Source organism: Trachurus trachurus, assembly GCF_905171665.1.
Source record: "Trachurus trachurus genome assembly, chromosome: 22".
Classification (NCBI taxonomy): domain Eukaryota; kingdom Metazoa; phylum Chordata; class Actinopteri; order Carangiformes; family Carangidae; genus Trachurus; species Trachurus trachurus.
The window spans coordinates 24,535,645-24,556,148 of record NC_139907.1 but is presented as its reverse complement, the minus strand read 5'-3'; the positions used below and the strand labels follow the sequence as shown (position 1 = coordinate 24,556,148).

General features: G+C 41.3%; 1 protein-coding gene across 1 annotated transcript in view; it reads left to right on the top strand.

Annotated features, from left to right (window-relative positions):
• adck1 (aarF domain containing kinase 1) overlaps nucleotides 1-20,504 on the top strand; it is a gene marked incomplete at both ends in the record, with an annotated part of 73,546 nt that overhangs the window by 31,859 nt on the left and 21,183 nt on the right. Inside the window, 4 exons of the mRNA XM_083998031.1 lie at nucleotides 11,478-11,636; nucleotides 14,589-14,747; nucleotides 15,509-15,625; nucleotides 18,435-18,584. Coding sequence (XP_083854157.1) covers nucleotides 11,478-11,636; nucleotides 14,589-14,747; nucleotides 15,509-15,625; nucleotides 18,435-18,584 — 585 coding nt within the window. The remainder of the gene's footprint in view (nucleotides 1-11,477; nucleotides 11,637-14,588; nucleotides 14,748-15,508; nucleotides 15,626-18,434; nucleotides 18,585-20,504) is intronic.

Sequence of the window (20,504 nt, the reverse complement as noted above, 5' to 3'; positions counted from 1 at the left end):
TTCTGAGGGGAAACCTATTTGCGAAGTTGCGTGCAACTGTTCATGGATAGATTCTACTGACAATATGGTCCACTTAAGAAATCCTTGATGATTGTACCATAAGTAATACCCATCTGCTTGGAACTATGTAACATTTAGTCACTGAGCCTTGGTAATGGTATCCTGCCAGCTAGAGGAATTCTTTTAGCATTGTATGTCGCAAAGGTTTGTGTGCTCACTTGCATCCACTGGTGAAACATATTATTTTCAATCAAGTCCTGTAACCCTAAACCTTTACACACACAAACTGCTCTTTATGGGCTTTCATCCGTTCAGTAGTTGGGGTCTTGGCCTGGCGTTCGTCAAACATCAACATGTTTTTATCGTGCGGTTCTGTGATTCATCCTAGTAATGCACAATTATACAGCTGTCCTTCTCTAGGCATTGGCCTTCCTGTGTACATCTTGTGAGGTGTTATTGTTGGTCTGTCAGTGGTAAAGTCTTGATTCAATTAAAGCAGAAGTGAGTGATATATTTGTGTTAATATAAGTCTTAAATAGTTATATCTTCCGACAGCAATCACTTACATAGAGTGTTTGGACTGAAACACGGGTCTCTCAGTCCCTCTGCTCTGCTCTGAGCCGAAGAGAAAACATTTATCGTATCCTACAGTTTTTATCCAATGAGGAGAGAGAACGGCATGAAGGGCTGTGTGTGCAGCCAAGGAACGCCGTGAATGTGGTGACGTAGCGACGAGGACTGTTATGGTGCGTTCAAGGAAACTCGTATTTTTCCGACCGTGAAGTGGTACCAGTTCGATCTGGTACGAGTTCACCGGTCGGAAGTTACGAGTGGCCGTTATAGTGACTTTCACCGGTAAAACAGGTCGGAAAAACACGAGTGGGTTGCCTGAAACGCTACAAAGTCGTAAGTTGTGACTTGAAGCTGTAATTTACGATTTCAAAATCCTGCCTGGAACGCAGCATTAGCGAAAACGACCGGACCACTCACTTCTGCTTTAAGCTTTCTGTTGCTACCACCCATTGGTTTTGCTCATTTTTCTTTTAAGGCACTGTTAGTTCATTTCACTTGTGACTGAGGGTGATGCACACACCCAAACCTCTGCTCTATTCCTGGTATTTTTAAAGTTATCTTAGCTGCTTGCTCTACAAAATGTGGTCCGTTCTCTGAGCTGATAGTGGCCGGCAGACCTGCACGAAACCTTGGCCACTGATTTGTAATCTGGGTGTGTTGCTGCCGTTGCATCAATTCATCCGCAAAAATCTATTTACTACAACCAAGCTTCATCTCAGTCTCCCATTTAGTTGAGTCATATCCTCATAATCTATCATAAAGTGCCAAAATGGACCATCTGGTGGGGGGATGTGTGTTCCATGAGTCAGGGGCCGGAGATCTCCCTTCCCAGGTCTGGCTCCAGGAGTGGGCCCTAGTTTTCCTCTTCCTGGTGAGGTGTTGTAACTCCCACATGGTCGCCTCCTTTAGGGTTCAGTGAGTCACTTTTAGTCTGGCCCCCAGAACAAACTCGCCATGGGAGACCCTACGAGATGACAGTGCTTTTAGTCTTTTTAAAAAGGGAGCATCTAAGATACAATACAAGACATAAGCTTGTAAAAAATTTATAATACACAATTAGAGTGTGGATACTGGAAAAATGAAGAAGAATGATGTTCTTCTGTCCACCAATGGTTATGTCAGAGTCACTTTAACTCTCCTCAATCATAAAGTTTCAGTCTGGTTTTCGAGCCTTGTACAGAAACTTCCTCCTAAAGGTAACAAATGTGTATTTTTAGAAGCTGACAGGGGAGAGAGTGCTGTTTTAATTATTTTAGACCCAAGTGCCTCATTTGACAGAGAAGACCATCCCATTTTAATTGACTGTCTGAATAGTTTCCATCAACTGTACTAGACTCTAGTGTTTTTATTCCTTCATCATAGATAAAAACCACTTGCTTGCCTTAGGTAATCATGCGTCATCCACAGCTCACCTTACCGGCGTACCACAAGGTTCAGTTTAAGGCCCAGTTTTATTCTCTGTCTCGCTTTCACTCAACCATGTTATTTAACAGCACATTTTCCTATTGTGTTGCTACATGGATGACACACCTTCCACTAAAACCTCCTTTTAGACTGTTTCAACAATGCAGCACAACATTTCCTGCAGCTCAACACCTCAAAATAAGAAATAATAAAAATAAAAAAAACACATCTTCCTCTCTGGATGCCCTTGGTCCCTGCTTTACATACAACTGCAACTCTCTCCTCTCTGGCATAAATCCAAAGTCACTGCATTTGAACCCCCTGCTGGTTCAAATATACAGCAGCATGGGCTGCACGGGCTTCCCACTGGTTTTAACAGACAACATAGCATGACTTTGATCTTCGCTCCCCTTTATTGGCTCCCTTTCCGATTTAGCAGTGATTTTCAAGATGTTACTGATCACTTTCAAAGCACACCTGGGCCTGACCCCGAGCTATGTTACAGAATTATTATTAGGGCCCCAAAAAACGGTGATGTTCAAAAACCACAGTTTAAATCTAAAAGTGACTGCATTTTCTCAATCAGGGCCTCTTGACTTTGGAATGAGCTGCCCAGGGAGATACTAGCAGAATCAGTATGTATATGTTTCTATATGGATTATGTAGGTTAATTGTCCTTATTTATAATGATTCATCATCATTATTATTAGTAGTAGTGGTATCAGAAGTACTTTTAGGATAGTGGTAGAAATATTTTGTTGAGGTCTGATTGTTAAATCCTCAGCCTCCGATTGGGCAATAGACAAAGAGGTGGTGTGTTTCTGTAGATGAAAATATATAACATCAACTGGTAATAACTGATGCGTATGATAACTAGTAACACATGCTGGACATGTTAATGTTACACTGTCATCTTCCAACACTGTAAATACAGCAATTAAAGAGGAACAGCAATCAGCGTGTCAACTGAACATCACACCGTATCATTTTCTCACATGTAAACCTTTTCTTCAATGACATGCAGCACTGATATTAAACTGCACAGAAAACCTATAAACCTGGCGTTATTCCCAGGAAAACACTCAAACCAGTACTTGTTAATGGCATCATTGAAAATGTTCGTTTCCAGCACATCATGGAATTTGCTGATATAGAATATTAACCTTTGGTAATACTTTATAATATATATATATATATATATATATATATATATATATATATATATATATATATATAATATAATAACTATTAAGCATTAGTTTAGCATTAAATACTGAATTCATCATAACACATGAATGCTCATTAGTATGTTGTGAAAAATGTTTTTCATTGATATGCACTAACTGTATTTATAAACTACATACCAATGTATTAATGTGTTATAAATTAAGAATTCAGTAATTATTCATGCTTAACTAATGCTATGTGTACTTATTATAAAGTGTTACCTAATCTTTAAAAAATCAAGAAGAGCATACAGTATTATCCGAACAAGTCCTGGCTGCAGTGGAAAGTTATTGGCCTCATTATCTGAAGGGTTTCATATGATGAATATGAGCTGCTGATTGAATTACTATAGAATTTTCTCGTCTTTCTCATTCATGTTTGTTTAAAAGAAGATGTGCATACATTCTGACTTCTTCCTGTATCTGCGTGGGACGTCGTTCTCCCTGAAGAAGATGCTAATGTGGATCCTCCGTCAACAAAACAGGCAGCAGGATGAATCGGTCCTCCTCCCCACTGGAGTGGCAGGAGAGAAGTGACACTGATGAGCAGAGCCAGGCAGCTCTGCATCATTTCCATACGGCTACACATACTTCTTGCTTTAACACGTGTATGCTGTTGGATACTCACACGCACAAGCGGCGTGTAGAGAGTGGTGTGTGGTGCCGTGCTGTTTTCAGCACCATTTGTGGTGACACATGCATTCCCACTGTGCATGGATTTGGAAAGCCTTGCCTTAGTTCTGGCTGTCATTTCTCCTCTATAGTGAAATTGCAGAAAAGCCAGAATATGCAATATGTTGTTTTACTAAACAGAAGCTGCTTCCAGGCTGAGTATTACACTTAATTTGTGATGAGGCATAACAGAAGAGAGCACGAGTGCATCGCGGGTGGTTGGCATCTTGTCAAGGCAGTGTGGCACGAGAGAGCGCGACACTGAGATTCAGGAGATGGGAGTGGATTCTCAAATGTACACTGAGATCCATATTTTACATTGAATGTCATGGAAGGTATATTATGTCACAGGATGGATGGATATATGATGGGTCTGATCAGACCCAGAGTAGAGAGTCAGATATAATGGGGGGGGGAAAAAAAGTAAAACGGTTTTGTATAAGTTTTGTTGCTTTGGATTTACAGACATGGACAAAATTGTTGGTACCCTTCTGTTAAGGACAGAAAAACCCACAACTGTCACTGAAATAACTTGAAACTGACAAAAGTAAAGGACAGAAGGACATTCTCCCAGAAGCCTTTGTGGACAGATGAGACAAAACTGGAGCTTTTTGGTCCAAAACCGAAGCTTTTTTGGCAAGTCACATCAGCTCATCGTACACAGATGCAAAAATGAAGCATATAAAGAAAAGAAGACTGTACCTAACTGTGAAACATGGATCAGACTCAGTTCTGCTCTGGGGCTGCTTTGCTGCATCTGGCACATTGTGTGTTGAATCTGTGCAAGATACGTATAGATCTCAAGACTATCAAGGCGTTCTGGTACGAAATGTGCTGCCCAGTGTCAGAAAGCCCAGTCTAGGTCACAGGTCAGGGGTCGTCCAACAGGGTAATGACCCAAAACACACAGCTAAAAAAAACTTGAGAATGGCTAAAAACAAAACATTGGACTATTGTGAAGTGGCTTTCTATGAGCCCTAATCTAAATCCTATTGAACATCTATGGTTGGAGCTGAAACCTGCAGTCTGGACTCTGGAGAAGGCACCCTTCAAACCTGAGACAGCTGGAGCAGTGTGCTCACGAGGAAAAGGCCAAAATACCTGTCGACAGGTGCAGAAGACTCACTGAGAGTTACAGAAATCACCTGACTGCAGTTACTGCCTCAAAAGGGTGTACAACAATATATTAAGTTAAGATCAAGTTATGGGTACCATCATTTTGATCCAGGCTAGTTTCATTCGTTTTTTTTTAAATAATTCTGTTGAACCACAATTCAAAAGCAATGTCTGATTTTGGTTTTACTGATCATACTAAATTTTGATATATTATTACTTTTGTCAGTTTCAAGTTATTTCAGTGACAGTTATGGGTTTTTCTTACGTTAATGGCAGGGTACCAACAATTCTGTCCACATCTGTATATATAAAAAAGTAAAAGTCATGTCTGTTACCACAGTTGTCAGTGCCAACTTTTTGCTAGATGGCGATCCATAACAACGATCACAACTGGACTTTGCTACTTTTCACAGGAGTGGCATTGTTGCCCAGATCGATCTGGCGATCATATAACACTATTGTAGGTAGAATCACAATCCATGACCATGAACACCATCTTGCGCTCTGTTTCCACTCTGATCTATTCCTGACTTAAAGTTGTGACTTTTCTCTCTCTGCTCATTTGACTCTCCGTTGGGATGTTCGTCTGCCTGCAAATTGTGTCACAACCAATCTCCCTTTATGCTCAGTTTATATATATGTAGTACTCATTTGCGCAGTGTAGTGGCACTGTAGTTCTTGTTCTGCTCAGGTGTGATTTATGTGGAGTCAGACTGAAATATACCAAGGCTGCAGACCAGAACAAGGGCTGCTGTCTGCAACTACAGCTGGGAGACTAGCTGTTTAGAAGAGACTGAAACTTAAAAAACTAAATATCCAAATGTACTGATCAAATGAAAATGCTCATCCACCCATGCTCACATATGTTTGACAGATTTACAACACATAAGGACCTTTTGTGATTTTATTTTCTAGGCAAAATCACTAAAGAGTTTACTTTAAGTAATTACAGTGAAATTTGTATGTACCTTTGGTCATTTGCATAACATAAATAAAAATAAAAGAAAAAAAAGAGAGGGATATTTAAAGGGGTAGTTCACCCAAAATTCAAATTTCACTCATTATCTACCCACCCTCATGTCAACTAAGAGCTGTGAGAATTTTCAGAGTCCTCCGTGCCTTCTCTGAGTTACGGGGGGGTCCGCGCAGCAGTATTTGTCCATATAATGGTTGTGAATGGTGCTCACTTTTCTTCGTCCAAAAAGACACACCAAAAAACATCCAAATACCTCCATGCTGCTCGTCGGTAATGTCCCTCTTGTATTGAAGCCCTGACATGAGCAATTGTTCCGCCGGTCAGTGGAAATCTCAGGAAGAGCAGTGAACTGAGACACTGGGAGCTTCCGCTACAAACAAGCTTAAAATATAGACTTATTTAATTTTTTTCTGAACAATTTCTCATGAGGGTGAGTAGATAATGAGTGAAATTTGAATTTTGGGTGAACTATCCCTTTAAAACCGAAAGAGGTTGATAGTAGATTTAAAATTATAATATAATAGTGCAATGGTAATCAATCAATATGGGGAGGACTTACTGTACAGCTCAGAGGGCTGGACCGTTTCTTTTGACATTTCTGACACACACAGACAGACAGGTGAAGGCAGATTGCTTTATACTGTAGCTGTGGTTGCTGCTGACCACCAGCATCCATAATGGCCACCTCGCCTCAGATGCCGATGTGCTGCCTGCCACCCGAACTGTAATGCCACGGGGACCGTTTTGTTTGCACCATAACTCATTTAAAGGAACATATGTTGCCGTGGGTCTGCCCTCAGAGAGCAGCACGCGTGCATACATTACCATCTTAATTAACTCCACAGCTGAGGTTAACACAAGCACTGACTGGGTGGTAGCTTTGAACCAAAGGCTGCGAGCCAGGCGCTGTTGACACAACTAAAACTGCAAACACTGCAGACATGCCAGTGTTGGAACTGTCGGTGCCAGCTTTGTAGAAAATATTGTATTAAAGTCATCCAAATGTTAAAAAATTGCTCATGTTTATATTTGAGTGTGATTCCTCAGATGGGCTCATCACATGTTTCCTTAACCCATGGAAGCACTCTGAATGTCAGATCCCACTGGACGCTGATCATCATACTAGGAGGACACTGGAGGGTGAAGACAATTTTATTCCATTTAGCATATTTGCATAATGAATAACTCAGCTGTTCCCACACACGATCCCGCGCTGCTCACATAATTTATTATCTTACCGCATCTTCTAGAGAGGTTGTGTTCAGCTTTTTCCCAATAGGCCGACATTGTGTTCGAATTAGCCTCTTTTTATTTTTCACTGTGTACAAATCACAGGGGTATTCCCCCCTATGCCACAGTCTGAAGTACGAATATTATACAAAGACGTACAGGGAAACCAGCACAGCACAAGACCATCAGCTTATATACTGTGTAGTGTTCATTTCAGTAATGTTGTTGGGTTTTAACTATCAGCAAGCAGACTTATCTAAGCTAACTTCACTTTGGGTTTAAAAATTTTAAACTTTATAATGGAGTATGTTAATTTATAGGCTTCTACAGTATTTGTGTGCAGATAAATGTTAAAAATGCAGACTAAAAATCGAGAGAATCGGCAGTATCGTAGAATCGCAATTTCAATCGAATCACCATCCAAAAAATCGTAGAAGAATCGAATCGGGAGAATAGCGTATTGTCCCAGCCCTAATCAACATGAGGGTGATACAATGTGAGCTTATGTAGGATGCTGTGTTGTTTTTAGCTGTTTGCTGCTCTCTTTGTTCAGTTTGTATCCATGAGGCTGGGCGGCCTCAGGCTGGAGCCGAGGCTCCGTACCACAATAAGTCTGTTCTAATGACTCCAGGTCCCTTGGGAAGCCTCTTTAACCTTCAAACCTACACTAGTGTGTATGTATTCTGTGGGTCCTCGGGAGACAAATGGGAGCTAATGAAGGACTACATCTTCCCAGAGGGTGCAGTTGGTGCAAAATGTTAACAGCTATTTAGATATTATATGAAAAGGCAACAGTAGAACAGCATCGTCACACTCTGAGCCCATCTCTGTACATTCAAACCCTGATTTACATCTTACTGTGCACATCCACTAGAACTGATGCCACTAAAGAAGATATATAAGAGTTTTCTCTGACGCCATGGACAGGGAGACATGGCTTTATAATTCTGATGAAAAGAATGCTTCAGATTTTATGCATGTGATTTTAAGGGTTAGGGTTAGTTCGTCCCCTTGAATAAAGCACAGTGTTAGTGATCTGCAGACTTTATTGCGATGGCCACAGTGTTTCCTTGAAGACTCCTGGTAGGAATAAGAAAGAAGACATGTGAGACTTCATTCTAATCACCACCACCTTATTATCATAACAATACTCTGTCATTTTTAATATGATTTAGTCTGATTGTATCAAAGGCTAATGAAATGAAATTGCCTTGCTCAGCATACAGGTGCCCATGTTCTTCTGATAAATGATGATAAGGATGTAAAAAAAAAAAAAAAAAACCCACATATACTGACTATTTCTGCCAACAAATCTGCGTATGTGTGACTGTTTCAAAATAAACCGTAGTGCGTGTTGATGGTAATGAAGGAACATGTTGCCTAGGGCAATGGCCTGGCTCACTGATGTGTTTTTAATAGTTTTTGGTGAAAGCTCAGTGAAAAACCAATCATCCAGTCCAATCAGTGGGCGGCTGTTGCGTTGCTTTCAAGTCCGTCGAGCATCAGTAGAGATAAAGCTAATGAACCCAGCTGACATTAAGAAGAACCAGAAGCAGCGCCACCGCGACCTTGACATTTGACCAGTGACCACAATCTTTTATAATTTTGTCCTTGAGTCCGATTGGAGGTTTATGCAAAAAGGACTTCCCCTGAGGAGTTCACAGGTTGTTGTGTTCACAAGTCCAGATTCATGTGACGTGAGGTGGCTGTGCAGCTCTGCTTTTGACCTTCAGCTAGCAAAATCTAATAAATTAATCTTTGAGCCTAAATTGACATTTGTGTCAAATCAAAGCTGTTTCCTCAAGGCATTCCTGAGATATTGTTTCCGTGAGAACAGAACAGACGGATGAATGGACGACCAGAAAACAATAATGCTCCAGCTGTAGCTGTCACCTGCACTGGGGGGGATAACAAAGAGTGTTGCCAGAATTACTATTTAATTGATGTTCATGTACACTAAGAGACGTCCTCATGGTGTTAAGCTCGTATGTACCGACACATCAACACATGACTCCATTGATCCCAGCACCTTTAAAACAGCCTCTTTGAACCCACTCGGTGCCTCTGCCTCGCTCGGTTTAATGATCTTTCAAACTGCATTAACCTCCTCCTCTGTCACTGGAATTGGTTTACTACAGTGTGGCTTCTACCTAACAAGACTGCTTTTAACAGAGAGATCCCAGTGGAAAAAAATCTCCATCCGCCAAATAAGACATCTACGCTGTTACCGACTCCACAAATCTTAAACAGACAGAATATTTCTCCCGCTGGAAATGTAAATCAACATTTCTAAGCTGTTCAAGTGTTTTTTTTGTTCATCACACTGGAAAACTGAATTAGAAATGAACACAGGAAGAAAATGCAGTGTCGTTATTGCTGGAATAATGCTGGACAGGTACTAGGATCACTTCCTATTGACTTGTTTCTTTCTCATTTTACAGTCTATACCGCTCTTCAGTTCCACATCCTTTATGCATCATAGAAAAAATGTATAACAAAGAAATTATGATCAAAACTAATGCAATATTTTTAATATCAAAAGGCAGCATGTGAGCTGAAAAGAGACCAACTACAGCTGCCATGTGCTGTTCTGCTGGCCGTCTCTGAGACTGTGACAGGCACTGACATCTCAGCTTTTATGGCTGACACTTTTTGATGTCACATTTAGTCTGGTCAGAGAGTGAATCACATTTAACATATACAGTACGAAAAACAAAACTGAACTGACGTAGGCGAGCGGACCAGTGTGTGGTGAGTTAGCAGTCCTGTCCTGACAATATTTCTGTTGATTGCAGTGCTGCAAGACTTCTCAAGTCTGTTAAAGGAGACATATCATGCCCCCTTTCCACAAATTAAAATAGTTCCCAGGTGTCTTAAAGACATGTCTGTGACATGCTTTGGTCAAAATCCCCCAAGGATCAAACATCACAGCTCTTTTCATCCTCTCAAACCAGCCCTGTTCAGAACGGCTGGTTTCAGTGCCTGTCCCTTTAAATGCAAATGAACCACTGCTAGCCCCGCCCCATCCCTTCTACTGGTCCCAGGTAGGGGTGGCATTATGCAAATTCAAATCCTAGTTACGTCACTAGTGGGAACAGGTCGTAAAACTGCATGGATTTCAACCTAGAGAGCCTGCACATTACAGATTATTTTTGTCAATTCTCTCATTTTGGGGGCCAGAAGGCAAGACAAGGCTTCAAAAAGTGATATTTCCATAATGTGTCCCCTTTAAAGCATTTTGCCATTGATTTTAAGTGTCCTTTTTATTAATAAAAACAAAGAGACCCCCCCCCCCCCATTTACAATTTGTCATGAAATCAGTCAGATGACTGTAAACCTTCATGTACTCTAACTGTTTAGTGCTGCAGTCCAGGTTCACAGATTCCCAGAACACAATACACCAAAAAAACATTCATGTCACAAACCTAAGGTACCAATCCCATCAAATTGCAAGGTTTTAGGGCCGGGGCTAAATAAACCTGATACTGATTTGGTGCACAACAGACTTCTCATCCGAGTCTGGGCTTGATTGAAGATTAGACATGTTGCTAAATCTTCCGCACGTCTCCTTCACTACAATGACCCCGCCAATGATATGCTGATATAGTAAATTACATAACATTACATATAATTCTACACATACGATATATAATTTTGTTCACCAGTTATTTCCAATAATTCTGAATTTGTTCAATTTTTCAGTTGATGTAAAGTGGCAGTGAGACGCCACCTCAACGTGGAGCGAATGTTTGAAAGCAACAAACATGGAGGCGTCTCACTTACAGATGATTAAGCATACACTGAAGAACAGTTTGCCCCATAATATCAGTCTGTCTCAGATAAAGATCTGTTTTTCTCTGCAGTTGTAAATAACAAATTCACAGTAGTATCCAGGTGAGATGAATCTCCATCCATCACTGTCTGGTGGTGACTCTCCACTGTAGCACCGTGCCACTCTGGTATCCAGTCACACATTCTCTGCCCCACCTTGGTCCCAGTGTTGGTTTGGTTTCATTTCAGCAGTCTAACACCAACCATCACGATTCCACTATTGCATACCTGTTACTGTGTTATTACCTCAACTCAACACATTTTGTCAAAGCAAAAGTTGGAATCTGTTCAGTAAAAGCTTAAATGGAAAGGTCCAGATTGATGATCACATTCTTTTCCCACTCCTCAGCCCCCCCTTTCCCTCCTGTCCCCTTTATCTTTATCTATACCTAATTTATCCTCTGCTCTCTCCCACTCCTTTCTCCCTCTTCCCTATCTCTTCCCAGCAGCTGTCAGAGTTATTTGTCTCCTTTGAGGAGAACCCTCAGGGTGCAGCCTCCCTAGCCCAGGTCCACAAGGCAGTGCTTCATGATGGGAGGACAGTGGCTGTCAAAGTCCAACACCCCAAAGTCCAGAGACAAAGCTCCAAGGACATAGTGGTGATGGAGGTGAGTGCGTGTCGGTTAAACTACTTTGAAAGAAATGAAGACTTGTTTGCGTGGCATACAGACAGCACGACTGACGCATGTTATTCTCTGTTGATGGGTTAACAAACAACTGGCCAGAAACACACTCCCTGTGTTGTATTATCATGGCAGCTGACATTGCTGAACCGTGTGTGTTCACACCATCTCTACGGCATTGCTGCTGCTGAAGCTCTAACTTTCTCTCTTTTGATTTTCGAAAAAAATATTTATTTTACTGTATTTTATATATATATTTTTTTTTATCCCAACAGAGACTTGATTACATTATGACATCAGCAGCGACTGCACACAAACCTGATACCTTCCATTTTCTGTTCCATGTCTAGGCTGAATCTGAATAGTACGGAAGCGCATTGCATTCACTTGATAAAATAAAATTTAGACACCTTATCTCGTAATTACGAGATCTTTTCTCGTAATTACGAGATCTTTTCTCGTAATTACGAGATCCTGATGTCGTAATTACGAGATCCTGATCTCGTAATTATGAGATCCTGATGTCGTAATTACGAGAAAATATCTCGTAATTATGAGATAAAGAAAAAGGAAATGTCTATAGGCCTAAATCCGCTCTTGTTGTCTCAATAAATGAATGCTACGGTGGTGCAGTGGTTAGAGCAATTGCTAACTATGCAGGAGACTGAGGATCGAATCCTTGGTGGGGCATATCGTTCTTGTTTTGTATATTAGGTCACTGTAGCCTACATTATTAGCCGGCGGGGGACACACCGGCCCACGTTAACCGATTGTGCCGTTCATACACACCAGACTGTATAAAAGACGGCGGCGGCCAGGCACCGGGGTCTGTGGAGCGGGTTCATGAAGCCTGGTTGTCCCGACATGACTCACTCACAACACTGCAGCTGTAACGTTATGTTGTGTGTCTTGTACCCACGTGTAGGCTACAACACACACAACATAACGTTACAGTGTTGTGAGTTGAGTCGGGACAACCAGGCTTCATGAACCTGCTTCACAGACCCCGGTGCCCGGCCGCCGCTGCTGCTGCTGCTGCTGCTGCTGCTGCTGCTGCTGCTGCCGCTGCTGCTGCTGCTGCTGCTGCTGCTGCTGCTCCGGACGGGAAGGCGAAGCTCACTGCCAGGATCACCGCCGGAGCAGCGGCGGCGGCCGGGCTCACACCCGGGGAAGGCGATCCTGGCAGTGAGGGTGTGTGAGCCCGCCGCCGCCGCCGCCGCCGCTGGGGGCGGCCAGGCGGGGGAGGCGATCAGTGAGCTTCGCCTTCCCCACCCAGGGAAGGCCATCCTGGCAGCTAAGAGGAGAAACTTTCTGCTTCTAAGTTGTTACGTTCAGGAGCGGAGCGGCTGCAGCTCAGTTCACTTCACACACTGAGAATGGAGTTTGTTTTCTTCCGGTAGACGTAAATACGTAACACGTGTACCCCCTGTCCAATCAGAACGCTTCCCGACCCCCAGACGAATTAAATAAAGGCGATTTAATGTGTTTTCCATGTTAACCCCAATTCTGAATTATTATTTCCATGTAAACTCGAAGGAGAATATTTTGATTCCAAACTATTTAATTCAGAATAATTAATTCCGAATTAAAAAACATCATGCAAATGATTAACCCCACCACGGGACTCAATCCTCAGTCTCCCGTGTGAGAGGTAACTGCTCTATCCACTGTACTACCACGGACGGTTAATTCTGATCGAGACAAGAACGGACTTATAGACATTCCTTTTTCTTTATCTCATAATTACGAGATCAGGATCTCATAATTACGAGAAAAGATCTCGTAATTACGACATCAGGATCTCATAATTACGAGAAAAGATCTCGTAATTACGACATCAGGATCTCGTAATTACGAGAAAAGATCTCGTAATTACGAGATAAGGTGTCTAAATTTTATTTTATCAAGTGAATGCAATGCGCTTCCGTAGAATAGGACACAGACATGAAAAAATTTAATATATTTGAACCAGTTTTAGCAGATGAATAAGAAGACAGTGGCAATTTAGAGACAAATACATCAATTATTATTTTATAATTAAAAGAAATCCAACATTGGAGTTATCTGCAATCTTGATGTAGGGTGATAGAGTAGTGAAACAGCAGAGTGGCAGCCAGTGTGAACACACAAGCGTGATTCCCTGCCTCATTTGTGTGTTCCTGACATAAACTCTACGTCCCTTGTTAGGGAAATAGCTTAAATTGGTAGATTTATTTAATTTAGCACTGTCGGATCTTTTCTCTTACACACATCATACATTCACATCATATTTACAACAAAACTCTTTTTTTCATGCTCACCATTCTTCAGTATAAGCAATGGGCTTATTTGAACAAGAACATATTCTGGAGTTTATATGAAATTGATATGAAGCTTCAGCAGTCGGATCCGTGGATTGTGGATGTTGTGCCACATCATTTGGATAGGGGTGCAACATTAAAGAACTGCAGTAAGCTAAAACTCTTCCTGTGGAACTGGATTTATGCTGAGGCAGCAGATGTTTGGGTCAGACTCTGAATCCATGGACCCTAACCTGTGTTGTGTTCACAGTTGTGGTGTGATGGTGTGGAGAATGTTTTCTTCTTAAAACCAATCAATCGTGGTGTGAATGCCACAGCGGCCAATGGTGGTCGTTCTCTAATGGCTACTTCCAGCAGAATAATGCTCTATCTATGCCACAAATGGTTTTATCAGTATGACAATATGAACTCCACTGGGCTGGAGACTCTGCAACATGTTGACAACTGTTTGCAACGACTGGTGGAATCAGTGTCATGAGGACCTGGGGCTGTTTGACATCAAAGTGAGGCTCTACCCTCTGTTAGTGTGCTGTTAGTAATGAAGTGCCTGTTAGGTCTATCTAACCCTGTGCATGCCTGTTTTATTTCTCTGGACAGTGAGGCTGATATTTTGCTGTTTTTATTTTGTCATTTGAAGGTGCTGCTGAGGACAGTCCATTGGCTCTTCCCAGACTTTGCCTTCATGTGGTTGGTGGAGGAGGCCAAGAAGAACATGCCGCTGGAGCTGGACTTCCTCAATGAGGGACACAATGCAGAGAAGGTTGCCAAAATGCTGGCCCACTACCCCTTTCTCAAGGTACACATAAAAATGTAGAGCTCTGACATCCAGCTTGGTGCATTTGTTTAGGCTCCTCCCCTGGGATCCTGCTGTTGGAGATCTCCCAAAGCACATCCAACTGTTGGGGACCTTCAGGGTAGACCCAGAATATTCTGGAGAGATGATGTATTTTATTTGGCCTCAGAGCGCCTCATGAACCTTCAGGAGAAGCCGGACAATGTTCCAAAGGAAGGAGATGTCTGGGTTACTTTGCGTGACCTGCTGTGACTGCAGAAAGGGGATGGATAGAAAGAACTATGCTGTGCTAAATGGAGATGATATAAAATAAACTCCTAATAAGCTCCTCCTATCCACAGGCAAGATAGTTGTGTGAATGTGTGTATTGTAAAAAAAAAAAAAAAAAAAAAAAAAAAACCTCTATACTCACTCATATTCCATTTAATCAGCTTCATATTCTTTCAAATGACCTTCTAAATTAATTTAAATTTAGGCCTATAAATTGCCCTTTAGTAAAATGGCCACCAAGTTGTTTTTGTTCATTACTTTTTTTTTACTATTAAAAAGGGGAGAGACCTTAATTAGTCCTGTTGTTTAACCAGCACTAAAGCAAATCCAAAGTACAACCAGCTACAAGATAATGCAAACCTGACAACATCTGTACAGACAAATTAAATGTAGAATATAAAACAGTAGCAACTACTGTGATCCAATAAAGAAAAAAAATAAATGAAATTAAATGTTACTCTTCCTTCTTCTCGTCTGACCCTTTCTCTCCACAGATTCCCGCAATCCACTGGGATCTGTCCACAAAGAGGATCCTGACCATGGAGTTTGCTGAGGGGGGGCAAGTCAACGACAGAGACTACATGAAGACACACAGCATCAATGTCAATGAGGTATTGCCTGTGTGTAGCAGACACTGAGGTTCTGAACCAGCTGTTAGGCCTTTGTCACAACAAAGCAGCCGTGCCCCCAGAACAGCTCCCCTCAACACAACACAACACACCACCCAAACCTTTCACACTATTTTCTAGTGTGAATGCTGAAAGGCATTCACACTAATGTTATTTTTTTCTCTAACTATTGACAAGTCGCACACTAAGCAGCCTGATTAACAGCTACAAGACAGAAAAGTGTGGAAGACATGCTACACAGCATTTAAAACGCACTCATGGATCACAACTTCACAACTTTTAGCAAAACCCCAGCATAGTGTAGAACAAATTGTATTTTTTGTTGCAGTCTTTGGATGTTACATGATTCACACACATGTGAAGTCAAAGGGATAGTTCAACATTTTGGCAAATGCACCCATTGCCATAATCCCTGTAGTCATAGAGGTAAGTAATTTATTACCTTTTAATTGTTGGTGCATGCGGTTTTGAGATTCGCTGGGCAAAGCTGCTCAGGTACATAGTATAGTCCACTGCCCCTCATCAAAATACACAATCCAACAACTCCAAAAACGCTCTCAGTGACAAGTTGTGACCTGCACATTCACCATGCTATGAAATAATCATGTATATTATAATTATGTAACATTACAACACACAAAGCAATTACTCTGAACTACTTTTACTTTTGAAATCACTCCGCCCAGCAGCCGTGTCTGGAATGTAGTTCCTGCTATGCATTTACCTCGAAAACAACTCTGTCTCGTAACGTTACATGAATATTTCATAGCGTGGTGAATGTGCAGGTCACAACTTGTCCACCAGAGCGTTTTGGAGTCGTTGGATTGTGTATTTGATGAGTTTGATGAGGGAAACCAAGAAATTCCATTAGCCTCCGTAGTGTAGCTCTGAGCAGCTCACTTCTCTGCTCCGCTGTTCTAAAAATATCTTGCACCGACAATTAAAGGTAATAAACCTACTCCTAAGACTATAGGGATAATGGCAAGGGCGAATCTGCCAAAATGTTGAACTATCCCTTTAAGGTTTTGATTGAGATCTGATTAAAAGTTAATTTACCAGAAATATGTTGGTTTCTATATTTAAGTTAGCAGGTAATTAATTTATATATTTATGTTATACAGTTTTATTAATGTTGGTACATTTATCATCACATATTCACACAGTAAAATGTATAGCTACACATGAATTACAGGATCTTTAGAGTAACCTCTGGATCAGCTGGTGTAGTTCTTGCATTTACCTGAGCTCAGGTCTTCCCTGCATGTTACTGGTTAGGTGAGTGACATGTGACCAGAGCAGACTGGAAGTTGATGTTGTGAAGTGAAGTAAAAGCTGCTGAAATGTAGATCCAGAAGATCCAGGAGATCTAAAAGAGGTCCATACCACCACATACCCTACATACATACATACACTCACATTATACACACATAAAACCAGATTTGCTCCACTATCCTTGCGGGGATGCGGCTCAGTCACATAAACGACCCTTCCCCTAATCTAAAACCTTATTTTAACCCTAAGAGCAAGTTGTATCTCTCAAAAACCCGCAGTGACTCCTTACAGCTTTGTGTGCATTCAGATTTAAAGTCCCCACCACGAACAAGAACACACATGTACACCCACACGCACACTGACAAGATGGATAGAATTATTAGGTGGCAGTGGTGCATGCTGGACCAAGTGTCCGTGTGTGTAATCACATGATGGATTATTGCCCAAACAGACTTTCCTCTTACCTCGACCTCTTGACATGGACACAACAGAACAGCACGATACTTTCTCCCTCGTATCAGTGGGAGAAGACCGGTACAGTATACACTCACCAGACTTTATTCATCAGTCTAATTAAGTAAAACTAGTCTTTTCAGTTATTGAAGCTGGTTGAAATATTTCTCATGCTGAGCTGCAAATTTAAACCAACATGGTGAGGAAGTTGCCATAGGCCTATACAGTATACCAAGATCCAGATGACTTTTTATTATCCTGTCAAATATGATGTGTGTCCTCGTATTGTTTAAGGGCATCAGTGAGATGATGAAATGTGATCTAGTGAGTCACGTGAGCAGGGAGACACAAGAGGACACCAGCACAAGCCACTGATATAATTTGATTTATTAAGACTGAAGAAGTCGTCACCAGTAAGTTGAGGCTGTTTTCCCAGGACAACAGTCAGATAGCATGGTGTTATCACTCTGCTTTCAAGCCATGACAAATGAAGGGAAATACACACTGTTTAGGTTCAAGTGAAGAATCTATTATATTTATATTTAATTTAAATAAAAATTGTGTTTTTCCAGGCTTGTCCATCCCACAGGCAACTGACTTTTTTCATTTTTGTGAAAAAGCATTAAATGACTTGGTTGCAATCGGGGTCTTGATAGGATTTCAAGCTATTCAGTAAAAAAAAATGCCACAGAATAAGATCCTCAACCCTACCTTTAATTGTCCTCTGCATTCAGTTTATTTAATTTGTACATTTCTTCTTCTTATTATATTATTTTAGTATTTATTTTAATTATTTTAAATATATATAAGTGTGCATATTAACCATACAGTTCCTGAGTCTTTATGCTAGGTACCCTCAAACACTGAATAGAATATTAGAATTTTTTTTTAGCATACTTTTATTGAACACATTGCACATGAATAACCAATCAATTAAATACATTGTTAAATTAACCTTTCCCTTCCTCCTCTCCTGATTCATTGTATTTTAGGCTAACCTTATACGATGGAAATACGATTAATTGCTCAGCCCTATTTGACTGTAACTTCTCCGTGTTCTCAACAGGTCTCAGAGAACCTGGGGAAGATCTACAGTGAGATGATCTTCGTCCACGGCTTCGTTCACTGTGACCCACACCCGGGCAACGTGTTGGTCCGAAAGTGTCCCCAGAGCAAGAAGACGAAGATCGTCCTGCTCGATCACGGCCTCTATCAGGTGGGAAATCTCCCGGCTGCTTGGACGCGAAGACAGCACCACTGCTTCTAATATTGTCCTCCATTTTTCATGCTGCTGACTGAGGCCTTGAGTATATAGGCAGAGCAGCAAACAAACAGTCAACATGCACTTAAAAAAAAAACACATGGACACCGCACACGTTCACAGACACACACACACTTTTATTAGAGCTGCAGCAGGATAAAAGCTTTTTGATAAACAGCTCATTTAACATCGTTCTCTGGCAGAGTGCTGTGCGCTGTGTTTGGATTGGTTCGCCACAGCCTTAATTATAAAGGCACATACACTATACGCACGTTGCTGTTGTGTGTGTACACACACACACACACACACACACACACGCAGCTTGTTAACACACTTGCTCTTACAACAACTCACACGCCTGACATGGGTTCATTTATTTCCTGTTCCTGTATTCATGAAGAGAATTTAGAGATAAAAAATGCAACTCCTTCATCTTTGACACACACACACACACACACACACACACACACACACACACACACACACACACACACACACACACACACACACACACACACACACACACACACACATATACACACACACACACACACACACACACACACACACACACACACACACACACACACACACGCACACGTAAAGCGAGAGAGAGAGACAGGCTTCCCTTCAACCATAATGGCACCAATTTTTCTCTAATGACTTCAAATTTCAGCTGTCATTTTGGAGTAGAATATTAATCCACTCTTCAAATCCACACCTACACACGCAGTCATTTCCAGTATCATTACCAACAGGGTGCAACACATTGTGTGTGTGTGTCTGAAGTGGTTACATGTGTTTAAAACAAAAGAAAACAACAACAAAAAAACATGTAATGCTAATTGTTTTACTGTTTGGGGAGATCTGAATGTCTATGATGAGATAAACATAGAGGGCACGGTTGATGATGGTGCAGAAACACACTGTATGCTTCGGATTTATGACTCACAGCAAAACAATAGGAATATCTGAAATGGTAAAGACAGGCAAATTAGGTAAAAGGTTCGGGTTACACATCCTGGACAAGGCCAGGCAAGGCAACGCAAGGCATCCTTATTTATATAGCGCATTTCATACCAAGGCAACTCAATGTGCTTTACATAAAGACGAAACATAAAAAAAAATTAAAAAAAAGAGAAGCATAAAACAGAATAAAAACAGAGTTAAAAGCAAGAGCAAATAAAAGTAAAATAAAAGAAAATAGATACAATTTAAAGTTCTTAAGAAGAGCTCAGCTATAAGCACGTGAAAAGAGAAATGTTTTTAACCTGGATTTAAAAGTGCTTACAGTTGGGGCTGATTTCAGTTCTGCTGGTAGTTTGTTCCAGTTGTGTGCAGCATAACAGCTAAATGCTGCTTCACCATGTCTGGTCTGAACTCTGTGCTCCAATATCTGACCTGAGTCACTAGATCTCAGAGCTCTACTGGGTTAATACTCTACTAACACGTCTTTCATGTATTCTGGACCTAGTAAACTATTCAGCGATTTGTAAACCAGTAGCAGAACTTTGAAATATATTCTGTAGCTGACTGGGAGCCAATGTAAGGTCTTAAGAACTGGGGTGATGTGATCTGATCGCTTTGTTCTGGTTAAAACTCGTGCTGTCTTATCACAGAGCTGACATACACACACATTCACATGTACACCTAGGCTATGGGCAATTTAGAGCCATCAGTTAACCTCATGTGTATGTGTTTGGACTGTGGGAATAAGCCATAGAACCTGGAGAGAACCCATACAGGCACAGGGAGAACATGCAAACTCTGCACAGAAAGACACCCACGCCCACTGCACCCAAAACATCACAGCTATCGGCTATCTATAAATGTCTTCAGAAAGGACAGATGATCAATGTCAACAAAAGAGAACAT